At 37.2% G+C, this 23,184-nt stretch overlaps 1 protein-coding gene across 2 annotated transcripts in view; it reads left to right on the plus strand.

The window, feature by feature from the left end:
• LOC306845192 (lipoma-preferred partner-like) overlaps positions 1–23,184 on the plus strand; it is a 188,171-nt gene that overhangs the window by 73,830 nt on the left and 91,157 nt on the right. For both annotated transcript variants that reach the window (XM_079377842.1, XM_079377843.1), the window contains exons 4-5: positions 16,066–16,172; positions 21,645–21,767. In XM_079377842.1, coding sequence (XP_079233968.1) covers positions 16,066–16,172; positions 21,645–21,767 — 230 coding nt within the window. The remainder of the gene's footprint in view (positions 1–16,065; positions 16,173–21,644; positions 21,768–23,184) is intronic.

A 23,184-nucleotide genomic window follows, 5' to 3' on the forward strand; every position in this document is an offset into this window, starting at 1 on the left:
TTCTTTTAGGAAATCTGTATATGGCACTGGCGGTCTATACACAGTAGCCAGAGCAAGAGACAGGAGAGATTTCTTTTGCATATCTAACAGTGTAACATTAAGCAGAAGTATTTTGAATGAGTTAAACCTCCTGTATCCTGTTTTCTGAGTAACATTGAGAATATCACTATATATTGTTGCCACGACCAGTCTGACGGGGCTCATGTTTATAACAGTAGCTTGGTGGAGTAGACTCATTTAGACCAAAATATTCATTTGGTTTAAGCCAGGTTTCAGTCAGGCAGAGTACATCAAAATTATTATCTGTGATAATTTCATTTACAATAACTGCTTTGGGTGCGAGTGATCTAATATTTAGGAGCCCAAGCTTTAAAAATTGTTTTTGTTCATTTATTTTGCGTTTTTCTGGTTTAATCACGATCAGATTTTTTCTAGATCCTGCATTAAATTTATATTTTGACCTCGCTATTCGGGGGACAGACACAGTCTGTATTAGGGCTGTATACCTTGGAGAACCTGGCGATACGATACATACCTCGATACACAGGTCACGATTCGATACGTACCTCGATACAGAGCTGTCTCGATACGATTTGATACAATGTGACACGATTCGATACGATTCAATAAAAATACATGGGCCAGAGCCAATTAGTTAATGCTGAACACATTTACTCAACAAACAGAACTCTGCATTTTTCTTCAATTTAATGAAGACAAAAGTGCATTATAACAAAGTGCATTTTGCTTAAATATTTGCAACTTTAAGTGCTCTGATTAATTGTACACAAATTGTATTAATCTGGAAGTTACCACAAGTCAACATTTAACTTTCCAAGGGTACAGTCTGAGCTCACACAAGCACAAAATCTTCTTCTTATTATTCTTAACTTCTTATTAAATCTTCTTATAATTATTTTTTGTGACACCATGTACTGCCATAACATATTTCACTATGAAATCACTTAAAGGTGCCATAGAATGCATTGATACAGTATTTTAAATTGTTCTCTGATATCTACACAGAAGGTATGTGGCTTAGGTAAGGGCAAAAAATCTCCAGAAACGATTTTACATGTCCATTTACAACCCTAGGATTTCTCCCTAGAATGAAACGGTCTGTTATTGGCTTATTTGGCAGGGTCATGAATAATAATGAGCTCTGCTCTGATTGGCTGTTTCACAGTACGGCTCATCAGCAAGAAGGAAGCACAGGGAGGAAAAAATATTTTTAAATACTTTCTCTCGCAGTTATATCGTCGGGTAATTATACTGTATATAAAACGCGGGCATCAGGGAGCCGTTATTAATATGCGAGGCATTGAAACTGCTTTTGAACGATCCATCGATCGCGTTATAGTTCACTTTCAAGAGACCTGATCACACAAACTATGTTTACATTATGGAGCAATAGTACTTACCACACATTTCACAAGATCAGATGCTTGTCAGTGGTGCTCAGGATCTGTAAGTCATTCGCCATCATCCTCATCTCTCCTTACTGAGAGTGAAATCTTATGTACTGTAACAGGCTACCGCTAGCAAGGAGCTAACCATGTCCCTTTAGTGGCTCGCATTATTTGCTTTCTGTGCCTTTCTGAATACAGACACCAACCCATCCCTGCACTTCACACCCCCTGCACGGCCTGGAACATAACATTTATTGTGTTATTTTCGCTGTTGTCCGCGCTTTTTATTTACAATACCTGCAGAGCTTCTGATGGTTCGGCCGGCTTAGAACAAGGGCGGGTTTATGCAAATGTTGGGGGCGTAGTGATCCCGACTGTTGCGTCACAGTCGGTGTTATGTTCTGATTCGCCTGTTTTTCAGTGGTCTTTTTTATTCACGAGATTTACATATGAAGGAGAAAACTATGGTGTTTGAGGCTCACTGTATGCCATTTTCATGTACAGAACTGTTATTATTTAAATATGCCAGGGTAAAGACAGTTTTTCATTCTATGGCACCTTTAAATGCTACATCTTGCTTTAACATTTTCCATGAGTTTTTTTGAAACTCGCGGGCGCCGCTGCGCCCCCTAATGGCTGGGCGGAGTATCGATACTAAGGGCTAGAATATCGATACTGTATCTTTTTTTATTATATCGGTATGTATCTAAGAATCGATATTTTGAGCACACCCCTAGTCTGTATAGATTGGACAACGCAAGTACTTCTATCTTTTAAGTGGGTAGAACAAAAGTCATCATAGCAGTTGTTTGAGAATTGGTTTACCAGTCAGATGGAGCGTAGCGTCCTGGAGATGTTGTCCCAGAAACTCTGCTGGGGTGCAGGCCATCAGCACGGAAAAGCCTAGGACGCTCCCAGAAAAGATTCCAATTATTAACAAAGAGCAGTTTCTGTTCTTTACACCATGACAATAACCATTTAAAGCAAAAAGTCTACTGAACCTTTCGTGTCCTCGTTGATACGTGGGAAGCGGTCCTGACACGATGATCGTCGTCACGGGCGATGTGCTGCGTACCGTCTCGATCAGGCTCCTGAAGTCCCTCTTCAGTGTCTCCGTCTGCCGCAGCTTGGTGTCGTTAACCCACGCGTGCAGCACGACAGCACCGATGCTCTCATCGACTTCAGGGGAAGTCGCGGCCTAATGGTTAGAGAGTCGGACTCGTAATCGAAAGGTTGCGGGTTCGAGTCCCCGGCCGGCAGGGATTGTAGGTGGGGGGAGGGAATGTCCAGCGCTCTCTCCACCCTCAATACCACGACTGAGGTGCCCTTGAGCAAGGCACCGAACCCCCAACTGCTCCCCGGGCGCTGCAGCATGGCTGCCCACTGCTCCGGGTGTGTGTTCACGGTGTGTGTGTGTGTGTGTGTGTGTGTGTGTGCATTTGTTCACTACTCACTGCTGTGTGTGTGCACTTGGATGGGTTAAACGCAGAGCACCAATTTCGAGTATGGGTCACCATACTTGACAATACGTCACGACTTCAGGATCGCGGGTATCTGCGCAGAAACATCGAGAACACGAGCACCGGGGAAACAGTGAGTGTGCACTTTACCTTCAGCTAACGTAGCACGGACGTGCCGGATGATGGAGTCTCCGACGATCACAGTGTCGCGTTCCGTCTCATGGAGGGGAGCGAAGCGGTTCCGGGTGGAGATCTCGAAGACCGGAGGCGGCGGAGGGGAAGAGGTCGTTGCCCAGGGCCTGGCTCGCGTCTTCCACTGCTGGTGCACCCAGGGTCCGTGGCGTCCCGGCGCCAAAGTGAAGGACATCTGGGAAGATCGCGTCCTGGGTGCACAGGGTCTGTGCAGAGAAACACACGGAGTAGAGGTGGTGGGAGTGTTAGCAGCGTGCTGTATACTTACCACGGACTTGTGAGCATCAGCCCGGGATGTTTCCAGCGCGGCTCTCTGCTCTCTCAGCTGGGCCTGCTTCTCTACCAGGTCGCGGATCTGCTTCTCCACGGCCTCCAGCTCCAGCTGCACCGAATGCAGCTCGAATGTGTCCTCACCTGCACTCAAAGGTAGACACAAATCCGCCATTTAAGCAAGTAACAGTGAAACAATGGTAATGTGTGTGAATAGAGTATTAGCAATGTAAGCAAGATTAGCGGCCGCCACGCTGCCGATGCTAACGGGCTATAAGCTAATAGCAGACTCGAGAAATCAAAATAAAACTAGTGATGATAAGGCACTCTGATTGGTTTTGTTTTAGAATGCTATAGGGGATATACTCACACGTTATAGAAACAAAAATTATAGTGTATAAAATTGTTTTTAAGATAGAAAATAGATGATAAAGAATCAACTTGATGGAGCTCAAACTCAAAACACGCAGTCACAAATCAGCGCATGATCCTGTGAATATATCAGTGAATAATGTAGGCTGTTGAAGGGTCCAAGAAAACGCAAAGAACCTCTGGGTTAAAATAGTAGTTTTTAATGAAAAATGAAGGGTTTGTGTGCTTGCCTTTTTTCTCTCGCTCAGTATTAATGTTTCACGTGGTTTCAATAAAAGTTAAATAAGAATTCTCCATATAGAAATCACATGGAGCTTTAGGTTAGATTGTAGCAGGCCTGTAATCCAAAAACTCATTTTGGGAAGTGTAATCCGGACACATTACTGCTGTTTTATCTCTTGTAACTTCATTGTCTTTTTTGATTTAAGAGGATTAAACAAATAAATATTCGGGTGGCCACTTGGAAACTTTATATACAATAAAATGTGCATGATAAACAATGTGACATGAAAGCTATTAAAATTATTCAGGGTATTATCGGACTATTTTGAATGAGCATTCTAGCTGTTTGACATGGTCCCAAATCTTTGAAACACAATTACCTGAATGAAAAACAACAAAACACAAAGCAAGAATCTGTTTATTTACTTGACAGCACTTGTCACTATACCCTTGTTTATTTAATTGTTTTGGACTAAGGATGCATCAGTATAAAATTTTCAGTTGATATGATAAGCTGTTATGAACGAAAAACAATAAATGGACAAATATTAGAATATTTTCTATAATTTTGTTAAATTCTATAATTATATTATTTGTTTAAAATAATTAAATGCCACAATGAATCTGTGTGGCAGTATATAGAATATAATGTGTGTAATATAATGTAATATATATTTTACACACACACACACACACACACACACACACATATATATATATATAGATATATGTGTGCGTGTGTGTGTGTGTGTGTATATATATATATATATATATATATATATATATATAGATATATATATATATATATATATATATATATATATATATATAGATATATATATGTGTATATATATATGTATATATATATATGTGTATATATATATATATATATATATATATATATATATATATATATATATATATATATATATATATATATGTGTATATATATGTATGTATGTGTCAGTGTACGTGTGTGTCATGTGTTCCCGCCTCTTGTGTCCATATTTGGTTTGTTTCCTGTTCTCGTCTAGTGTGATTATTAGATCATTCTGTCCAGCTGTGTTTGTCTCATTAGTTATGTTTATCCTGTGTATTTATAGTCCTGTCTGTTCAGTTTGATTTCGTCTGGTCTACTCATTACTCCCCGGTGTTCCTGTCTGTGTCAGCCCTGCCTTGTCTTGCCCTGCCCTGATGTCTACATTAAAGACTGTTATTTTGAGTTTACATCCTCGTCTCCGCGTTCCTGTATCCTCCTTGTGTGTGCACCGTGACAGTATGTATGTATGTATGTACGTATGTATGTGTGTGTATACACAAAATATATTTATAAAAACGTTTTAAAATATAAAAATATATTTTTCATTTATTTATGTTTACTTATTATATATTTATTTATTTTTACTTGCCTGGTTGGACAATAGTAACAAACGATTGGCATCTACGCTTGTTATTGGAGGATAAGGGGAGATTATAGCTGTTTACTATTACTTATGTTTACTTTTTATATCAAACTGTGAATCTGGTATAAAATTGCAGATTAGAATAAATGCAAATGAGGGACTACACTTACTAACAAAAGATCCCCAAGGCTCCCCAGTCACATTGGGTTGTGGGAGTCAGATTTGGGCCACCAGGGGCTTTGCATTGAAGAGTTCTTTAATTTTGTTGGTTTTTCCAAACATGATTTAATCAAAGTGTTGTGATGAAAATCAAAGCATCTGAAGATGTAAACTTATGCAGATTGTAGGCATATTTGTTCTTGCTAGACAAGTACATTCCCCTTAAAGAGATAGCTCACCCAGAAATGAAAGCTCTGTCATCATTTGCTCACCCTCATGTTATTTCAGACCTGTTTTTTCCCCTCAGGAATATAAACACTGATGCAAATTCTTACAATGGAAGTCAGCAGTAACTCTTTGGCTTTCAACATTTTTCAAAATATCTTCTATCTCTGTCCCTTTAAGAAAAAAAAATGTCAGTAAATAAAGGGTTTTCCTAGTGTTGGAATGATTTAAACACGAGTCATTGACACAATGTGTTCTTGTGGTCAAAAATAACTAGACAGGGCACTGAATGAATATATTGATTTCTGAAGCTTTTTTGTGATGTCTATTCAACAATTTAGTAATTTAGTCAGAAGAAAAAACAAAACAAAAAGTCTCACACTTCATTGTAACTGTGACTTTCTTGGAAGGTTCAAGTAAACACTTGAGTGTTCTCCAAGAATTCTAATGCGTCTGTGTTGATCTCTGCTGTTTCATGCAGCTGCCTTCATCAATCACTTCATATCCATTACACCTTTTATGCCCTTCTCTCATCTCTCCATTGAGTGCAGAGAATTCTGAACACCAAACAAGTCAAAGGTCATTCTCCTCACTCAGGCCGCTGGGAGAAAGATTTGCAGTTGGACTTATTATAGCTCAAACAATGCTGTGAGTTCTGTCATCACATGGCTGTCAGCCATGGCTTGCACGTAGTGAAGACCAAATAAGCCGTTATGTTTGGCAGACAGGAAAGTAAAGTGGTAGCTGTGCACGTCTGTCCTTTATTACGCCACATATGATTAGGGCAGTAAATTCGAAATGATTTAGCGAGGCTTTGATGTTTGCTGGATTCTGTTTATTGTGTGTTTGGATATATAACAGTATGATGTGGACTGAACTCATAGACCCCGTTTACACCTAGTGACATGAAAGCACATACTGTACATATAGTTCAGTTCATACAGGTACTAAAATAATGAAGGATACAACTTTAAGTGTTTTTCATTACTAATATTGTTAAAGTTTTTTTTGCAATTTTGGCTTTATTTAGATAGGACAGTGTAATGTCAGGAAGAAAATTGGGGTAGAGAGAGGGGGCGGGATCAGGAAAGGTCCACAAGCCGGGATTTATCCATTCGAACTTGGTATGCCCACAAGGCTATCAGCACTGACTAGCTTGAAGTGTTTTGGGTTAAAATAAAAATAACAGTTTTGGAAGATATCGCACATTTCAAATCTGTATGATTTATTTTCTTATGCTGAACACAGAAGAGTATATTTTGATTTATTTCATTTTATTACTCTCTTTTTTTCTACATGGTGAAAGTCCAAAATTCCAAAAAGACAAAATTCTCCAAAGCATCTTTTCACAGAAGACAGAAAATCAAACTGGTTTGGAACAACATGACAGTGTGTAAATATAAAGCATATCATTTTTTTAATGAATAAAATGAAAGTAATCTCTGTGATGCACCCTTCGCCACCCAACATTATTAAGGTCTGGGCTCTGTGAAAACTGCTTGTTTATCTTATGTAACAAGCGGCTGGATTCTTTAATTTTTCTGATTATACTGGCACTCTTTCAGATTTCAGAAAGAATGAGATTTGTGGTTATGCAGGAGTAACCGTCACCTTGTGTGGGTCAGATTCTCATCCTTTATTTTGATTTTTAATATGCTACACACAGTAATCCAATCATTATTTTACAGGTTGGGAGTGTTATGCTGGCACTGGCAGTGAGGACTAATAGGAAATGGTAATAAAAATAATAGACAGAGATTGCTGATTAAATGCCTCCATATAACCATGTTAATTTGACACTAAACTAAGTAGGCCTCACTGTTTGCGTTTTTAGTAGAGAACTCGCAATGCAATGGCCATTTCTTTTGCATTGCTTTAATGTGGGACTGGAGTTCACCTGAGGGGCACTGTGGATGTGAAACAAAGCTTTTAAAACACAGTATGATTATTTCCCAAACGTGGAACCATTTTATTGATTTATTGATTTGCTAAATAAAGTTTATATCTTTTTTTGTGTCTGCAAATTGACTTTTTGTTTTTCGTATTCTTATACATTTTCATGTGAGAATATTGGAGTCAGTAAGAATTTTTTTTTTTTTTTTTAAAGAAACCTCTTCTGCTCGCCAAGGTTGCATTTATGGTAAAAAAAATAAAAATAAATACAGTAAAAACATTAATATTGTGAAATATTATTCCAATTGATAATAACTGTTTTCTATTGTAAGATACTTTAAAATATAATTTATTCCTGTGATGACAAAGCTTTCACCAGCAATTACTCTAGTCTTCAATTTCACATGATCCGTCAGAAATCATTCTAATATGATGATTTGGTGATCAAGAAAGATTTCTTAGCATTATCGGTGTTAAAAACAGCAAATCTTCATGGAACCATCAATGCCAGTAAATAACATTTATTTTTAAGAGTGTATGTACTGTAAAGCCCTCACTATTAATTACGACTTTTGCTTCAATTAACTCCTAATTACTGCTTAGTAAGGTATTGGGGAGGATTAGGGATGTAAAATATGGTCATGCAGAATATGTGCTTCATAAGTACTAATAAATAGCCAATAAGCTAGTAATGTGCATGCTATTAATCAACTATAGTGAGAATTGGTCCCTATACTAAAGTGTTACCAAAATATTTTATCAATTCAAAAATGCAACCTAAACATTATTTGAATAGTAACTGTGACTTATACTGTAGGGCAGAAATGTATAAATAGGAAAAGCCTTTTATTAAAAGGTCATATGGATTTTCTGTGTAAAGTCCTGAAAACATTCAGTGAAGAATAGAAGAAAATTTATTCAAAAACTTTGCATGGGTGGAATGGACAGGATCAACAATAAAAGACTAAGTTTGTGCACTGTCTGCACGGCCTTTTGTCAAAGTAAGCAGCATATGCTTGTGGTTTCTACGGGAATGTTAAGATTCTCATTTGTGGGTTTCCTGTCAGATTTCCACTGAGAGACATATGTGGGGAGTCTGACATAACAGCCGGTAGTCAGTTAGCTGATGACCGGCCAAATGTGGAGGGAGAGAGACAGAAAGAAATAACAATAAGGAAACAAGCAAGCAGGATCTGATGAAAACAGAACAAAAAACATTAGGAGAAAATACAATTATGAATATTCATCCGCAAGTTGTGCCAGCAACTTCACAAAGTCGTCCTCTGCTTCTGAAGGAAAGATTCTCAATGGCTACTCAAAGTGTTTCCAACACTTTCAAGTGTTTCCATTCATTTCATCACCGACAGATAATCCCGCTTTATGATAATCGTTGGCTAGACAGCATAGTAGACAATGTAAAAACAGCACTTTAAGCCACTTACCACCTAGAAACTGTGTAAATGTCTTTAACTGAAACATAAGTTGAATTTTGTGGGAGAATTAGATGCACATCCTCTTAGCAGTACTTAAGGGACATGTCACAAACTTTACAGATGCTTTAATACAGTAATCTCAGGGTCTGACGCCAATGGGATCTGAACTCAATAATATGTCATATCATTTCCAGTGACAGGCTGACGATTGACCCGGTTTTAAAGATGGAAAATGAACATATGACATGCATCTTAAAGACATGACAGCTTTTAGTCAGCTTAATTCAGACCACTGCTTGAAGTTTCGTGTCTCACTTGAGCCAGGCAAGGACGTAAGGGGCCAAATAAGATTTTCGCAAATGAAACTGAAGCTACCCTAATTTTTTATAAACCTCCAACTTGCATGTATTTTAAAAGCAAATACGAAACTCAGCTATGTTTTCTGAAGGATTATCGGCATAACAGAAATCAATTCTGAAAAATGAAAGCACAGATTAGCCGAAGGAAATTAAGATGTAGGAATCTGAAAAATGTGTGTCAGTTTGCATTAAACAGCAACAGAAAGAGATGTGAGTTTTAGTTACTATATACACAAAAAAGTAAGGGCAGTTAAATATATAAATAAATTCCCAATAAAATGTGACCAATAATAAATGCTAAATAAATACACAAATTACTGGCCAATGAGGTCAGTAAGGATTTGTTTTCAGTAATACTTAGTTTCAGCAAGGGCATGTTAAACTTACCAACAAAAAAATAAAAAATAAATAAATAATAATAATAAATAAATAATTTAATTTAATTTAATTTAATTTAATTTAATTTAATTTAATTTAATTTAATTTAATTTAATTCTTGTGAACTTTTTTTTCATCCTGACAACAAATAATGTGTCACCGTTTCCACAAAAATATTAAGAAGAACCTTTAAAATCCATGGGACCTTTCCATTTTACAGAAGGTTCTTTATAGTGAACAAAGGTTTTTAGATGAATAAATTGTTCTTAACACTAAGAAAAAATATTCTTTTGAAAGCTGTTCACTGAAAGGTTCTTTGGAGAGCCAAAAACTAGCAGTGAAATACTGTGTGTTTGTATGTTTTAGATAACTAAGATAACACGGTCCAAGTCTAAGAGAACTCAAATCTGTTTTGTTTTTACTTTGTACAGTAGACTCTATGTAGATACATGCCCAAGGTTTTGAAATCAACATCCAAAGACATAAAACTAAGAACATGTTATTACAGTACAGTACCACTATAGCGTATGTACCCTCCATAAACTGTGTTGTTTGCGCAATTGCACAAACACGCAAGGCCCAATACAAATTCCGAGCAAATCAGAGAGCATGTGCCCAGCAGAATTTGGCACCTGTTTGGGTTGTGTGCCCTTACATGTCCTCACATGAACCAGTAGCCCCTCTTTATCTGCCATGTGACCTGCCTGCCTTACACTATGTAGTAAATTCCCTCCGCTTGAGACAAACCCCTCGTTCTCATCCAGCCTGCATTCCTCTTTTGTTTTCAACCAATGGACTGCACTGCTCTCTACTGACCTCTTTAGCATTTTTGGACTGATTTTTCACTTTTCAAATCCCATCTTTTCACTTTCACTGAGACCTCCATTTTGTCTGTTGCACTTTGTACAGAAGCCCCATGGTTCTGGACTGGAACATCGTTTTTGGAAGGTGTTCACCTGCAGATTTACCAGATCCATCCCTGCATTTTAATTAAATATACATGGCTACACTATGAGTTTCCATTTGGCTCTCTAAATCAAAATGATTCTCATTTACAGCCCTGCTAGTTTTCATTTAAGATCTATTTTTTTCTCTTTTCAATGGTAGTGCAGAAATTATTCAGCATGGTACTTCTGAGGTCCTTTTTTTTATTGAAGATCACACTGCTGGGATTGTAGATTTGAGGGCATCACCTCTCTGTTGTACTTGTTCCATTTTGTTCCCACACAATAGTTTAATCCCCCTTTTATGTCTCCAAATTTTAAAACTCTCTTTTCCATCCCTCTCGAATTCCTGTCAGATCTCCACAAACCAGCATTGTTGGCTCCTCTATGCTTCGAGAAGGACATCTCCAAAAACCTCAAACCTCAAAGCCAAATGAAGCCATAAATCAGTCTTTAGTATATTATAGTTAATTAAGAGCAGGACCGAACCTCAGAGCTGCAGCGGATGCTAGAGAGAACACGGACGGATAATTACAGATAAAATAATGCGTTTAGGACGTCTCCATGCCGTAGCACATTTTGAGAGTGTCTCCACAAAGATAAACCTTTGGAAATGTCACAATGGTAATTATAACACTTTATTCTTCAAGGCCTGTGAAGGATTATAGATTTATGTTGCCCTTTTTACTTCATTTTTTTATTTCTTTATTTTTTATTTATTTTATTTTTTTTATGTATAGTTTCTTTATTAATATATTAATTCATATATTTAAATTTCTGTTAAAAATATAGCTCTTTTAGATTATTTTAAAGGCTATTTAATTCTGCCCCAAAGGATTATAATTGAATAAAATAAAATCGTAATAATGTTCAACCTTTTTTTTAAACTGTTTAAAATTTGTTGATCGTCAGCAAGTGTATTTCTTTGTTCATTTTATTTGCTGTTGAGTGGAGATGTTAATATAGTGGATGGTGCACACTTTTTTAACGTTTCATGCCAGTGATATGACAAAACTGGAGATCTTCGCTGCCAAATGCACTCAGCCATTCATTTTGTTTACTGTGGTGTTTAAATGCCGGTGCAAAGATGCTTCTGCTTGAACTCCTGTTGTAAATCAAATTCATTGGGGAATTTGGAGCGCAGACAAAAATGTCAATGCATCTAAATATGTACCAAATAAACATGCAACGTGCTGCACAGATTACAAAAGTGACATTCCAAGGAAAGGTCTTCCGGTTTTATGAATGAGTCTGTCAGTGTGGAGATTTTCATCTCATAAACAGTATGCAAATAGATGCTCTCTTGAAACGATATATTTGTCAGTTGCTACTGTGCCAGTATCAATGCCAGATGGACAGAGGTTGCACCCAGTTCAAACTCAGATTTGTATAAGGCAAAATGAAGTTCCTCTTGTCCACTTAAATAACTCAGATAACCTCAAATAACTTCTGTGCATTTAAATGAATACAAAGAAACCTGTTGAATATGCGGAATATACTGCTTGGATTATAGTTATTATATTACAGTTCTAGTTCTCAAACTTTTCAGGCCTCGGAACTTTGATCAAAATACAATCCTTTACAAAATTAAAATAAAAATCTTTACAAAGTTATGTATCTACAAAGGTTTTCCTTGCCTTTTTCACCTTTATCTTGCTCATTGGGGCTTGTAAGGCAGTTTTCTCTATATTTATTGTGAAAATTTAATTTAATTGAATAAGTTTCTCTTAAGCTTTATATATTGAAAAAAGTTATAATGTTAACTTAAAGTAAATATTTTTTATTATTTAGGATTTGACATTATACAGTGCCATTTATAATATTAATCTTAATCATTTTTAGATTAATACTATATATCTTGTATAGTATATACTGTAAAAATGCATTTCCTTTATGTAAACATAAGATATTACATGAAGATGTATTCTGTAGCTGCCTATTTTAAGACAGGAGTAACTCGCAAGTGGATAATCATGCAGTATTTAGGAAAAATCGTATTAATATTGCATATATTCTGGTATTTGATCTTAAAAGTACTCTGCTTTATGAGTTTAACGTTAGATACCATCAAATTGAGTCAATAGCTGGGCACAAGTTTACAGAATAATCTTGACTTCTTTGTCAATCGCCACTGTTTTCAGTGCAGAAAATAAAACTGTGGCGTGTTAAGAAACGAGCGTTTACTGTGTATGCAAACACATAATACATCTGCATAAGCACATGATTGGATTGGAATAAAACCCTTTTTTACGGGTCACATCTGAGAAATGCACACATAATCGTCCCGTTACTGGAAGTGTATTTAATCTCAGCTCTTATGCTCCACTGGCTTCATCTAGAGCTTGTTTTTCTTATTCTTTTTTTTTTTTTTTCTGTAACTCAACCCTTAACAACATTCATGTTCTTGATTACCAATTATACCTCTCATGGTCCTTTCAAATAACTTTAATTACTGATTAGAATTCGGCTCTCACAAAGCCGGTACTTGAGTGTAATTGCTCAATAAAGAGTTGAGTGGAAATGTGTGGTAATAAGTAGGTGTTCCTGCTGCTTGTCTCATTAGCGAGTAAGCACTGCCTTCGCTTCCCGGTCTGCATAAATGGAGCCTCTCTCATTCATGGCACAGGGGCTCCTGGTCTCTCTATAGCAAACCAGCAACCAGATAACATGTCCCAAACTCGCTGACCTCACACCGCAGACACCTCACTGATTACACATGTATAATGTTCGTACTTGTTTTTGTAACACTGTGTCACAAGGTAGAGACCTATTTAGCATAAGCTGTCAGTGTCTGAAACCTTATAGTTGTCAGGCACAAGTTGGCCATTATGTGAGGTTACATGCTCTGTTGATCTGATGGGATGCCCTGAAGTGTTATTGTTAATTCTCAGTTCAGTTGAATTTCTTCTAGTCTCACGTAGCTAGACCTTCAGACTGAAGGCAGAAGGTCCAGGAACCTCGGCCGCTTTGAATGGCCAAAGTCTGCCCAAGAGGCCTTATGACTGACAGGTAAAGCAACTACTCGAGTTTCGTTTTGTGACGCGTCATTAGGGGCATGGAAATGTCTCCACAATAACAGACCAGTGAGTAAAGCTCTTGGACGTATTTTAAAGAGTCTATGCTGTGCGAACTTTACATATTTCACATACTTTTGTAAATCTAGCATTTAGTTGATCCCGATAAGCGCTCATAGTCACAGTTGTAAATACTGTACAATGGCTTCGTTTTTCCATGAGGGGTTTGGCGCCACGGCCACAGTGGACCGTTAAAGAATGCAACATACACATCTCCCCGAAATTCTGTAGAATTCAACCAATCAGATAACGAATTCAAAACTCTCAAAGTGTTTCCACTTTTGTGTGCCTTATGCATGAGACATTCAGCCAATTTCTCCAGTCTTCAGAGTGACATGATCTTTCAGAAATCATTCTAATACGCTGATTTGGTGCTCATGTAACATTTCTATTATTATCAGTTGTGCTGCTTAATATTTTTGTGGAACCAATTGTACAATTATTTTCAGGATTCTCTTTCTCTCATCCACCTTTTTTTCATTGAACATGTCGCAATGCATTGTGGGATCGACTTCTCTGTGAAAGATACTGTATGTGTGATGCTGCCTTAGAAAGTGGCTAAAACAATAATTAGTTTAGTTTTATATCAACCTTCACATTGGGAGTGCAGCTAAGAGAGGCTACTTGCGTAGACAGCTCACTAGTTTTTGGAACAGAGCTATTATTAATATTATCAGGTCACCTTTATGAGATTTATTTTTTGAGTGAAAATGCATTTACTGTTAATTGTCGTTCAGAGGTTATACTGCTGGTATCAAAAGGCTTCAGTCTAACTAGTCATTATTTAATTAGTGAATCACTGTATATTTATGGGACCCTCATGCTTATAATTGTCTAAGAAATGCTTTCGTTTCGTTGTTCTCATTGGGTTGGTATTATCTGCTACTACCTCGTTCTTAGCCACATTTAGTTAGACTAACTTCCTCTTTCAGTTTATTCTGGAGTTCAAGGCACTGCTTGAGTGGTACTGTCCCTCACCTCCCTCTCTTGATCTCTCTTTGCCCTGTTCTTGCAGACCTCCTCAATAAATCATGCCGTCTTTGAAACATTTACATCTCTCGTGTTGCCCTGAATTGAGAAATCCAAACATCATTGGATGTTGGAAAGACATGAGATATTAAGGAACTTTGGATATTAATTTTATGTCAACTTGCAACTTACAAGTGACTTAAGGATGTAAGCTAAGGCAGAGAAAAGTACAAATGAAGATCAAAGGAGGAGGAGAAAGGGGGATCTAGGACGATTTTCCTTTTTTTGGAATGTTAAAGATGCCATGGTTGGAGTGCTTATGAGTTTTAACAGAGGTCACGAGGTTATTACATAAATGGTTCATGTAAAGTGCTCCAGCCTTTGGGGAATGTTTGATGCCATGTTCACAGAAATATTACAATGTACAAACAACTGAGCATGTGATATTTTTCTGTCTGCATTCATATTTCTGGACTGTAGACATTTCAAGACCATAGTTAATTAATTAGACAAGCAGACTCGGATAAGCAACATTTATGACATCAATTAGATCCAAAAGACAGATAAAAACCTAAAACAGGTTTGGGAAAAAAATAGATCAAAAGTATCTTCAAAGAATTCCTACTGCCTCCCCTAAAAGGCAGTAATTTGAAAAGCTCATGTCTGGATTGGTACTTAGACGGTCAAGGATTCAGTCCTAAATTGGACGCAGAGTGCAGCCAAATCAGAAAATAATTTGGCGCGCAAATCTTGATCCTGCCTGAAACATGCAGTGGAACCCAATCCCAGGATTAGCTGTGGACTTTACAACTCAGCGACTGGCTTGTGTTACCACACACTTGGCTGGACAAATATACGGTCTCACTTGTTTTGAGCACAGTACTTAGATTTTTAATCTGTACAAACACCTACTTACTACAGCTTAGACCATCTTAGTTAACCAAATGGTTGATGTTAAATGTATTAATCTATCAGGGACAATATGGTAAGTGTGTGTAAGCCTCCTTCCTTTCAATTTCTACACACCCTAATACTTTTAAGTACTTATACAGACTGGTATTTTGAAGGAGACTGTAGATATAAAAAAATGTAGTTAATCTACGTGCTATGTGAAAGTATTATATCCCTTTCTTTGTGACATCTAGGTGTGTCGGATTTATGTCAGCTTGATCTATAAGTTTTCCACCCACTCTGACCTGTTGTGCATTTATTCATCCCTGAGGAAGATAGTTGATCATATTGACTCAAGGGGTGTCTTGCCTTTAAACGTGTTTCTTATTGTGTCTGATTTTTCTTTTTACAGAAGACTATCCCCCACCTCCTCCACCTGTCGTTGACACCAGTGGGCTCCCGTCTCCATCCAGCTTCCCACCTCCTCCACCAATGGATGAGGCCTCCCTTGGCTTTCAGGTGAGATTTGCTAAACCAGTCATCACAATATACAATATGAATTACATATTATATTAACTGTATGAAGGAAAAGTTGATTTTTTTTTTTCCAAAGTGATAGGATTTTGTATTTATTACAGTATGTACTTAATAGTCAGTATTTGGAATGCCCCCCTTTTGCTTTAATTACTCAGGTTGGCATGCATATATATATGTCCTTTTGCACAAAGTTAACATGGTGAACAAATTTGCTTATTTGATTAGTGACCAGAAAATAGAACATAATCTTAAATGCTATTTCTTAGTTTTTTTGTTTTGTTTTCTGTTTAGTCTTGTCAGAATTCCAGAACTTCAAAGTTTTGAATCAGATTTCGAATCCATGATTTTCAGTGTGATCTCAGATTTTTGATCCCTAATATAAATTTGATGCACTTAAGAAAATTTCATATCCATTTTCATGTGTGTTACCGACAAACCGTCAAAGGCTAGCCAAGTCTGTGTCTTTTTTTGTGACTGTGTACTAGGCGTGTGTCCTAGTTGTTTACATTCCTCTTTAGTTCATTTTGCACTAGTTTAGAAATGAGTGAGGGCACAGGGAAGGCTGACACCTATTGGTTCACCTTGGTCATTTTCCCCCTAAGGGAGACAGTACTCGCTTCATTAAACTACAGCCTCAAAACCATTTGTGAGTAATATATTTATTGTAATTACACATTATTATGATTATTTAACACATACATTACAAACTGTGTATATTTATATACTGAATTTCCAGGGATTGCATGGACAGATAATAAAAAAACCCTCTCATTCTGCACTGTTCTAGAAGTAGGCAATTGATCTAAATAATGTGAATAGTTTTCATTTTACATCATTGTTTTTGCTTCAGTCTGCTGATAATGCATTCGTGTAGTTTGTTGCAAGACAGGATCCAGTCACTGATGAGCAATGACGAGACGACACAGACGCTTGTAAAGTCTTCATCACGGGTTCAGCAGATTTTCTTTTTTTTTAAAATAAGGCTGCTTTATCTGCTGCTCAGAATGTGACTACAGGCATGTTCTCTGCTCTATTAAAACCCTCCACTGGATCGCTTTCCCACGAACGCTGCTCTGCAAGGGAGGAAGCCTGTCCGGAGGGAATCAGCACGTTTGTTGATCTAGCTCTATGGAGTCAGCGTATGGCAGACGGTGTTATCGGCAGATAATTAGGCTTGTACAGAAAAGACATCAGACTGTAGAGGCGAGGATCTCGATTTCTCTGTAAAAATCAATGGCATCCCGGAGTCAGTTTAACCAGCTTTACATCCCAGACAAGAGGAGATCATTGACAGCAGATGGTTTGAACATAGAAAAGAATCCACAGCAAAGCACATTTTGTTGCGTTCATCACACCATTTCCCTGAAGGCCGTTTTGATTCTGATAGCAGTACGTGCGCGTCCACGTGCGTGTGGGCACTTTACCGAAAACAAGCGGCAATCCGCTCGACCCACAGCTTTCCCTGATTCCAGTTTTCTACATCTTTCATGAATGAAAAAGGGGATGTTGAATTATTTCTGCTCCTAAGACTAGGAACTAAAAAGAGGAAGAGGCCGGAGTGGCACGGTGAACATGAATAATCAAATGATACTTGGTCTAAATTCTTTTGTTTCCCGTAACAGAACACATAGCAACACATGCAGTCTTTATTTAACTTCACTTATCTGTCTCTGTGGTTTTTCATTAAACTCAGCACTTAAATCAGCTTCCTCTCTTCAAACGGTGCTTACCAGAATGCAAAAGGATGGCTTACATAACCGATGGAAGTGCTTCATTAGATTGCTATGCCTTTTCTTTCAAAACACTATGTCCTGCTATTGAACTGACTGTCCAGTTCTCCTAATGGAATTAAGGTAATTCACATATGGCTCACAAAACTGAGCATATGTGGAAAATGCTTGCATACTTGTGTAAGTGTGCATTTTCTAAAGACTTTACGTGTTATTAAAGTATATTATTTCCGTAAACTGTTGTTGATCTTTTTGTGGTCTGTGCATGACTTGGTTGCTATAGGAACATGCCTAAAAATAAAAAGTCTTGAACCTTTTATAAATTGCAGCACACACTATAATTAATAATGAAACGATACAGGGAATTGCACTGTGGAAATAGCCTCAGAAGTTGCTTTTGATCACATAATCATATGGAACTCACTTTGTATTTATTTCCCTTATTTACACAAACTGTTCTAAAACAGTTCTAAATCAATTCACGAGACATTTACACAACTTTTTTTAATGGGGTTTGTCAAGGCAATCTGTTTAAACAGGCTCTACATGTGCTGAAATTACGGTGGCCGAGAGAGTTCAATGCGCTGCAACTTCAGAAAACACATGCAAATAGAAAAGGCACCAGCAAATCAAGAAATCATCTTCAGCAGGTGGTGCAAATTCTCACAACACAAACAAATAAAGTAACGCGCTGTATATGCTCACAACACAACCAAATACATTTTATTTGCAGTGCGTTTCTTTGTTTGGTTTTGTTGTGAGCATTTGCAGCGTGTGTGTTGTCAAATTGACGAAAGTTGTTTTCTTAATTTGCAGGCATTTTTTTCTATTTGCAGTGCTTTCTTTGTTTGGTTGTGTTGTGAGCATTTGCAGTGCGTGTGTTGTCAAATTGACGAAAGTTGTTTTCTTAATTGTGTTTTATCTATTTGCAGCGCGTTGAGCTCTCTCGGCCACCGTATGAAATAGTACTACAGTATGTGTATTTACATTACACATATACATGACCTCCTCTTTAAGTAAATTAAGCTTATTATAGAATGTGCTTCTTCACAAATCAGCATATGTGCCTGATGCAGGTAAAGTCACACTATTACTGTGCATTTTGTGTAAATTGTTTTGTCGATCATGGCAGTTATTCTTCATATTTACATATGACAGATGCCAAATTGTCATATGTCCAAATTGTCATAGATCGTATTTAATCAGTTCATGCAATCCCTGGGAACTGAACCCTTGACCTTGTCATGGTCAGCGCTACAGGCAAGCAATCGTCCAATCAAAATGATGCATATAACTTTTCTTATTTTTGGACTTTAAAGAGCCAATTCAGATTCTTGTATCAGCTGTACTATCCTAGTAAAGTATGTGAGATCGCAAACTAGAGGAACGAAGCCAGAAGATCGGGAATTGCACTATGCAAATAGCATTCAGCATCGTAACAGTGTTTGTGCCCGTTACCTGTTTTGCATAATTCATTTAGTGAATCTGCCGCTAAACAACAGAAACAGCAGGTGCAAATGAACCGCACAATCAGCAGGCAAAATTCATTCTTAATTAACCCCCCCCCCACCTGGTCTTTTTGCTTTTAGTTCAAGCTTAAGTTCATCTTAGTTCAGGACCTTGGATTTAATGATGCAAACATTTGCTTGCACTTTCCCCGGATTGTTCGGGAAGCTTTTTAGGACCTGGTCTGCTCCAAATAAAGGCATGTTAGGTTGTAATAGGTTGTGACAGGTAATCCAAACCGATAACATTAGACCAAGAGTCAGTCACTGATCCTGGCCTATGAGCTCAGTGCCACAGGCAATTCGGAGACCTCCTATCCTCTCTTCATTTGAAAGACGAAGGCAGACTAAAGTAGACCAAACTAATTTAGCTTCCTATTATTCAATAATTTAAAGAAAGAAATGCAACTTGAGCACCAAATTGGCATTTTAGAATGTTTTGTGAAATATCACATGACACTGAAGACTGGAGTAATGCAGCTGAAAATTCAGCTTTCCATCAAAGGAATAAATTATGTTTTAAATATATATGTATTAAAATAGAAAACAGTTACTTTAAATTGTAATAATATTTAACAATATTACTGTTTTTACTGTATTTTTGATCAAGTAAATGCATCAGAATCTTTCTCACAAACATTTATAAATTTGACTGCGAATTTTGAACGGTAGTATATTATTCTATTGCTATTTCTCTTTGCTCAGCAAAAAAGCACAGGGGGTGTCTCCTTGATTACATTATATTCATAAATTATTTTTATTATTAAAAAAAGAAATTTATGTCATGACCACACTGTGTTGAATACTCACTAACAAAAACAATTCACAAAGCTGTGTCAATGCACATAAAGGGCTTTTATTTATCTAGTGTCATGTAAAGACAGAAGAAGCTGCAGAGGACAAGAAGAGATATCAGTGTCCTTCAGCCGTGAGGGGAGAAGGTTGTTGTGCCCCCTTTGATGAGGAGCGAGAACGCTGTCAAAGTCTGCCCCTCACACCTTTTTTGTCACATGGCTGCCATTCCTCAAATGCCTTTGATAATTTTGTTCTTTGCTCCTTCGCTGACATAAAGGACATGAGTTGGTGATTGCAGATGTATTGCTCATCCAAGTCTTAGACTTTAGAGTCAGTTGTTATATATACACAGTTTTTGCTTAAGAATGGTTAGGAAGACCTTATTTGCCTTATGATATTTTGCATTGGAAACTGTTGTCATTAATTTGGCAATTTACTGAACACCTACTTGTGCCACACTGCTCTAGTATAGTGCTTAGAATAAATCAATGTATTAATTAAAACAAATTATTAAATTCAGACGTACATTGATTTTTATTTTATAATTATTATTTTTGAAATGAATGAAGTCACAGAGGTAAGCAAATTTCATCCAACTTTACTTTAGGATCTCTAAATGAAATGTATTCCAGTGTCCAGTATTGCTAGACTTAGAATACTTGTAAGCTCACCACATTGTTATGCTTTTTGTAATTTATAATGCCACAAAACACGGTGTTCTCATTCAGAAGTTGTTGCATGCTTACCTGGAGACTTGGTGAGAACACTCTGCATGACACACAAATCAAGTGAGACCCAATATTTAGATTAAGTGAGGTGGGATATTTATTTATGGATGTGCTGTGCTACCTCAGTGTAAACATCTTTAAAAGAAACCTGCAACTGGAGTGTGAATAAAACTTTGTGAGAGCGAAGCTTTGTTATTGTCAGTTTGGGAGACAGTGAAACTTTTAAGCAGAGTGAAAACAGATAAAGCGGACAGAGTGAGAGGGGGAGAGCGAGAGAGAGAGCTGAGGGGTGATTCAATTAATATGAGATGAGCTGTCTCACCAACAAAGCATTATTTGTTCTTTGTTTATTCTTTCACATCACTGAGATTTTCTCCTAAAGACTTTCTCCCAGACAATCGTGTCTTATTGTTACAGTAGTTCACTTTCAGCCAATTGTCTGAGGCCACGATTAATTTTAATGAACATGTAAAAGACAAAACACCAAATGCTCAAGGTGTTGTGTAATAGTAGCCCACAATGGAAGATGTGCCGTATTTGAGTGTTAAATTGCCTTCTTTGTGTATAATATTTTGTTATTTTTCTTTCATTGTAGTATGCATGTTCATGTGTGATTAAGTGGGTTAGCTGATTTAGAGCAACCCTCTTTCAAAAAGACCTAATTTCATTACAGGTTACTGTGTCTGTGTGTTTCAGATAAAAGGACCTGGAAAAACTCTAGAAGAGAGACGTTCTAGTCTGGATGCTGAGATCGACTCCTTGACCAGCATCCTGGCCGACCTAGAGAGCAGCTCACCGTACAAACCGCGCACACCGCAGGTATGGTCATTAAAGACTCATTCCCAAACCACCTCCAACCACATTACCTGGACATATATGAATACGGAACCCATATAAAAGACATTCTGAAAGCTAGCTTTACCAATTTTCAAAATAGCGTTTAATTTTTACAAATGCTTAAAGCTGTAGTGAATAACACACTAAAAAACACATAGTTGTTGATGTTGTTAATAATATCGAAAGTAGATTACATTTTCAACACAATATTGCTAGTTACCCTGTCTATTTTAGCCAAAAAAGACTCAACTGTCTCTCAGCAACACACAGTAGCGAAGTTTAGTTCCTGAGCGAATCAGTAAGTTTGAATGAATCGGGAGAGTGAATTTAATGACTCCTACTGGTGTAAAACAATGTAGCCTGTGGCCTTTCAAATTTGAGGACTAAAATTTTTAATTAGTTTAAATATCAGTTTATCCTTACAGTTTAATGTGGTTCACAGCAAGTTTCTCCATTATAGTGCAATTTAGGATGTATAAAATGACAGTAAGTTAGTGGCTGAATGTGAATGGGCATATAACAAAAACACGTTTCTGTTCAAAAAATTTTGCAACCGTTATTCACTATGAATATTCATGATTGGTGTGAATAGGTCTTTGAAGAGGTACAGAGTGTCATCCATCTAGAGTGTCATCTATAATTCTGTGCAGGCTGCAGACTTGAATATGAACTCAAAATCTCTTATTTATTTTTATCTCTGACTTATTCATTAGCCTTTATTTGACTCCCGCAGTGAATCAGTTTGGATGCTGTGGCCCTTCTGTAAAAGAAAATAACAAAACACTCAGGGAACTTGTTATCACTTCCCAAAAAAATAAAAAAGATTAACTAATTTAGGTTGCACAACGAGACAGATGAAAAGAAAATCTAAATGTGTAAGTGTACCAGTCATTTCTAATTTTTGGAAAGTGTTATAGTCTAAAATTATAATGACCCATATCATTAATAGATATCAAATGAAGTTAAGAGCAGACACTCAAGTTGAGCCCTAGGGCACTTTACTAAATAGTTCAACACACAATGAATGTAGGCCAGTGCATTCGGAGTCAATGCTGTCGCATTTGGAGCAACCACAAGTCCCTCCTGTTGGCAAACAGCACCACAGATAGAGCTCGCCTTATTACATGGCCAAAGCTTAATAATGGAGAGTGCTGTCTCTGAACTAGAAACACCCTGCTTTTGGCAAGCAGTCTCTATTCCTCTTTTCTTCTCTGGGGTCAGTCTATTCCATTTGCTGATCTCTAGAGTCCTCGACAGGCACTCTTTTAAAATTATTATTGAGCATAAAGTCTGCACAAACACAACTCTGCAAAAAACTGGAGCTCTGTAAGTACTTGTAATATGTTGATAGCTAAAATGCTGTCTGATCATCTCCATTTGTTGATATTTTGCATGGAAA

This window comes from Barbus barbus (genome assembly GCF_936440315.1).
Source record: "Barbus barbus genome assembly, chromosome: 25".
Taxonomy (NCBI): Eukaryota; Metazoa; Chordata; class Actinopteri; order Cypriniformes; family Cyprinidae; genus Barbus; species Barbus barbus.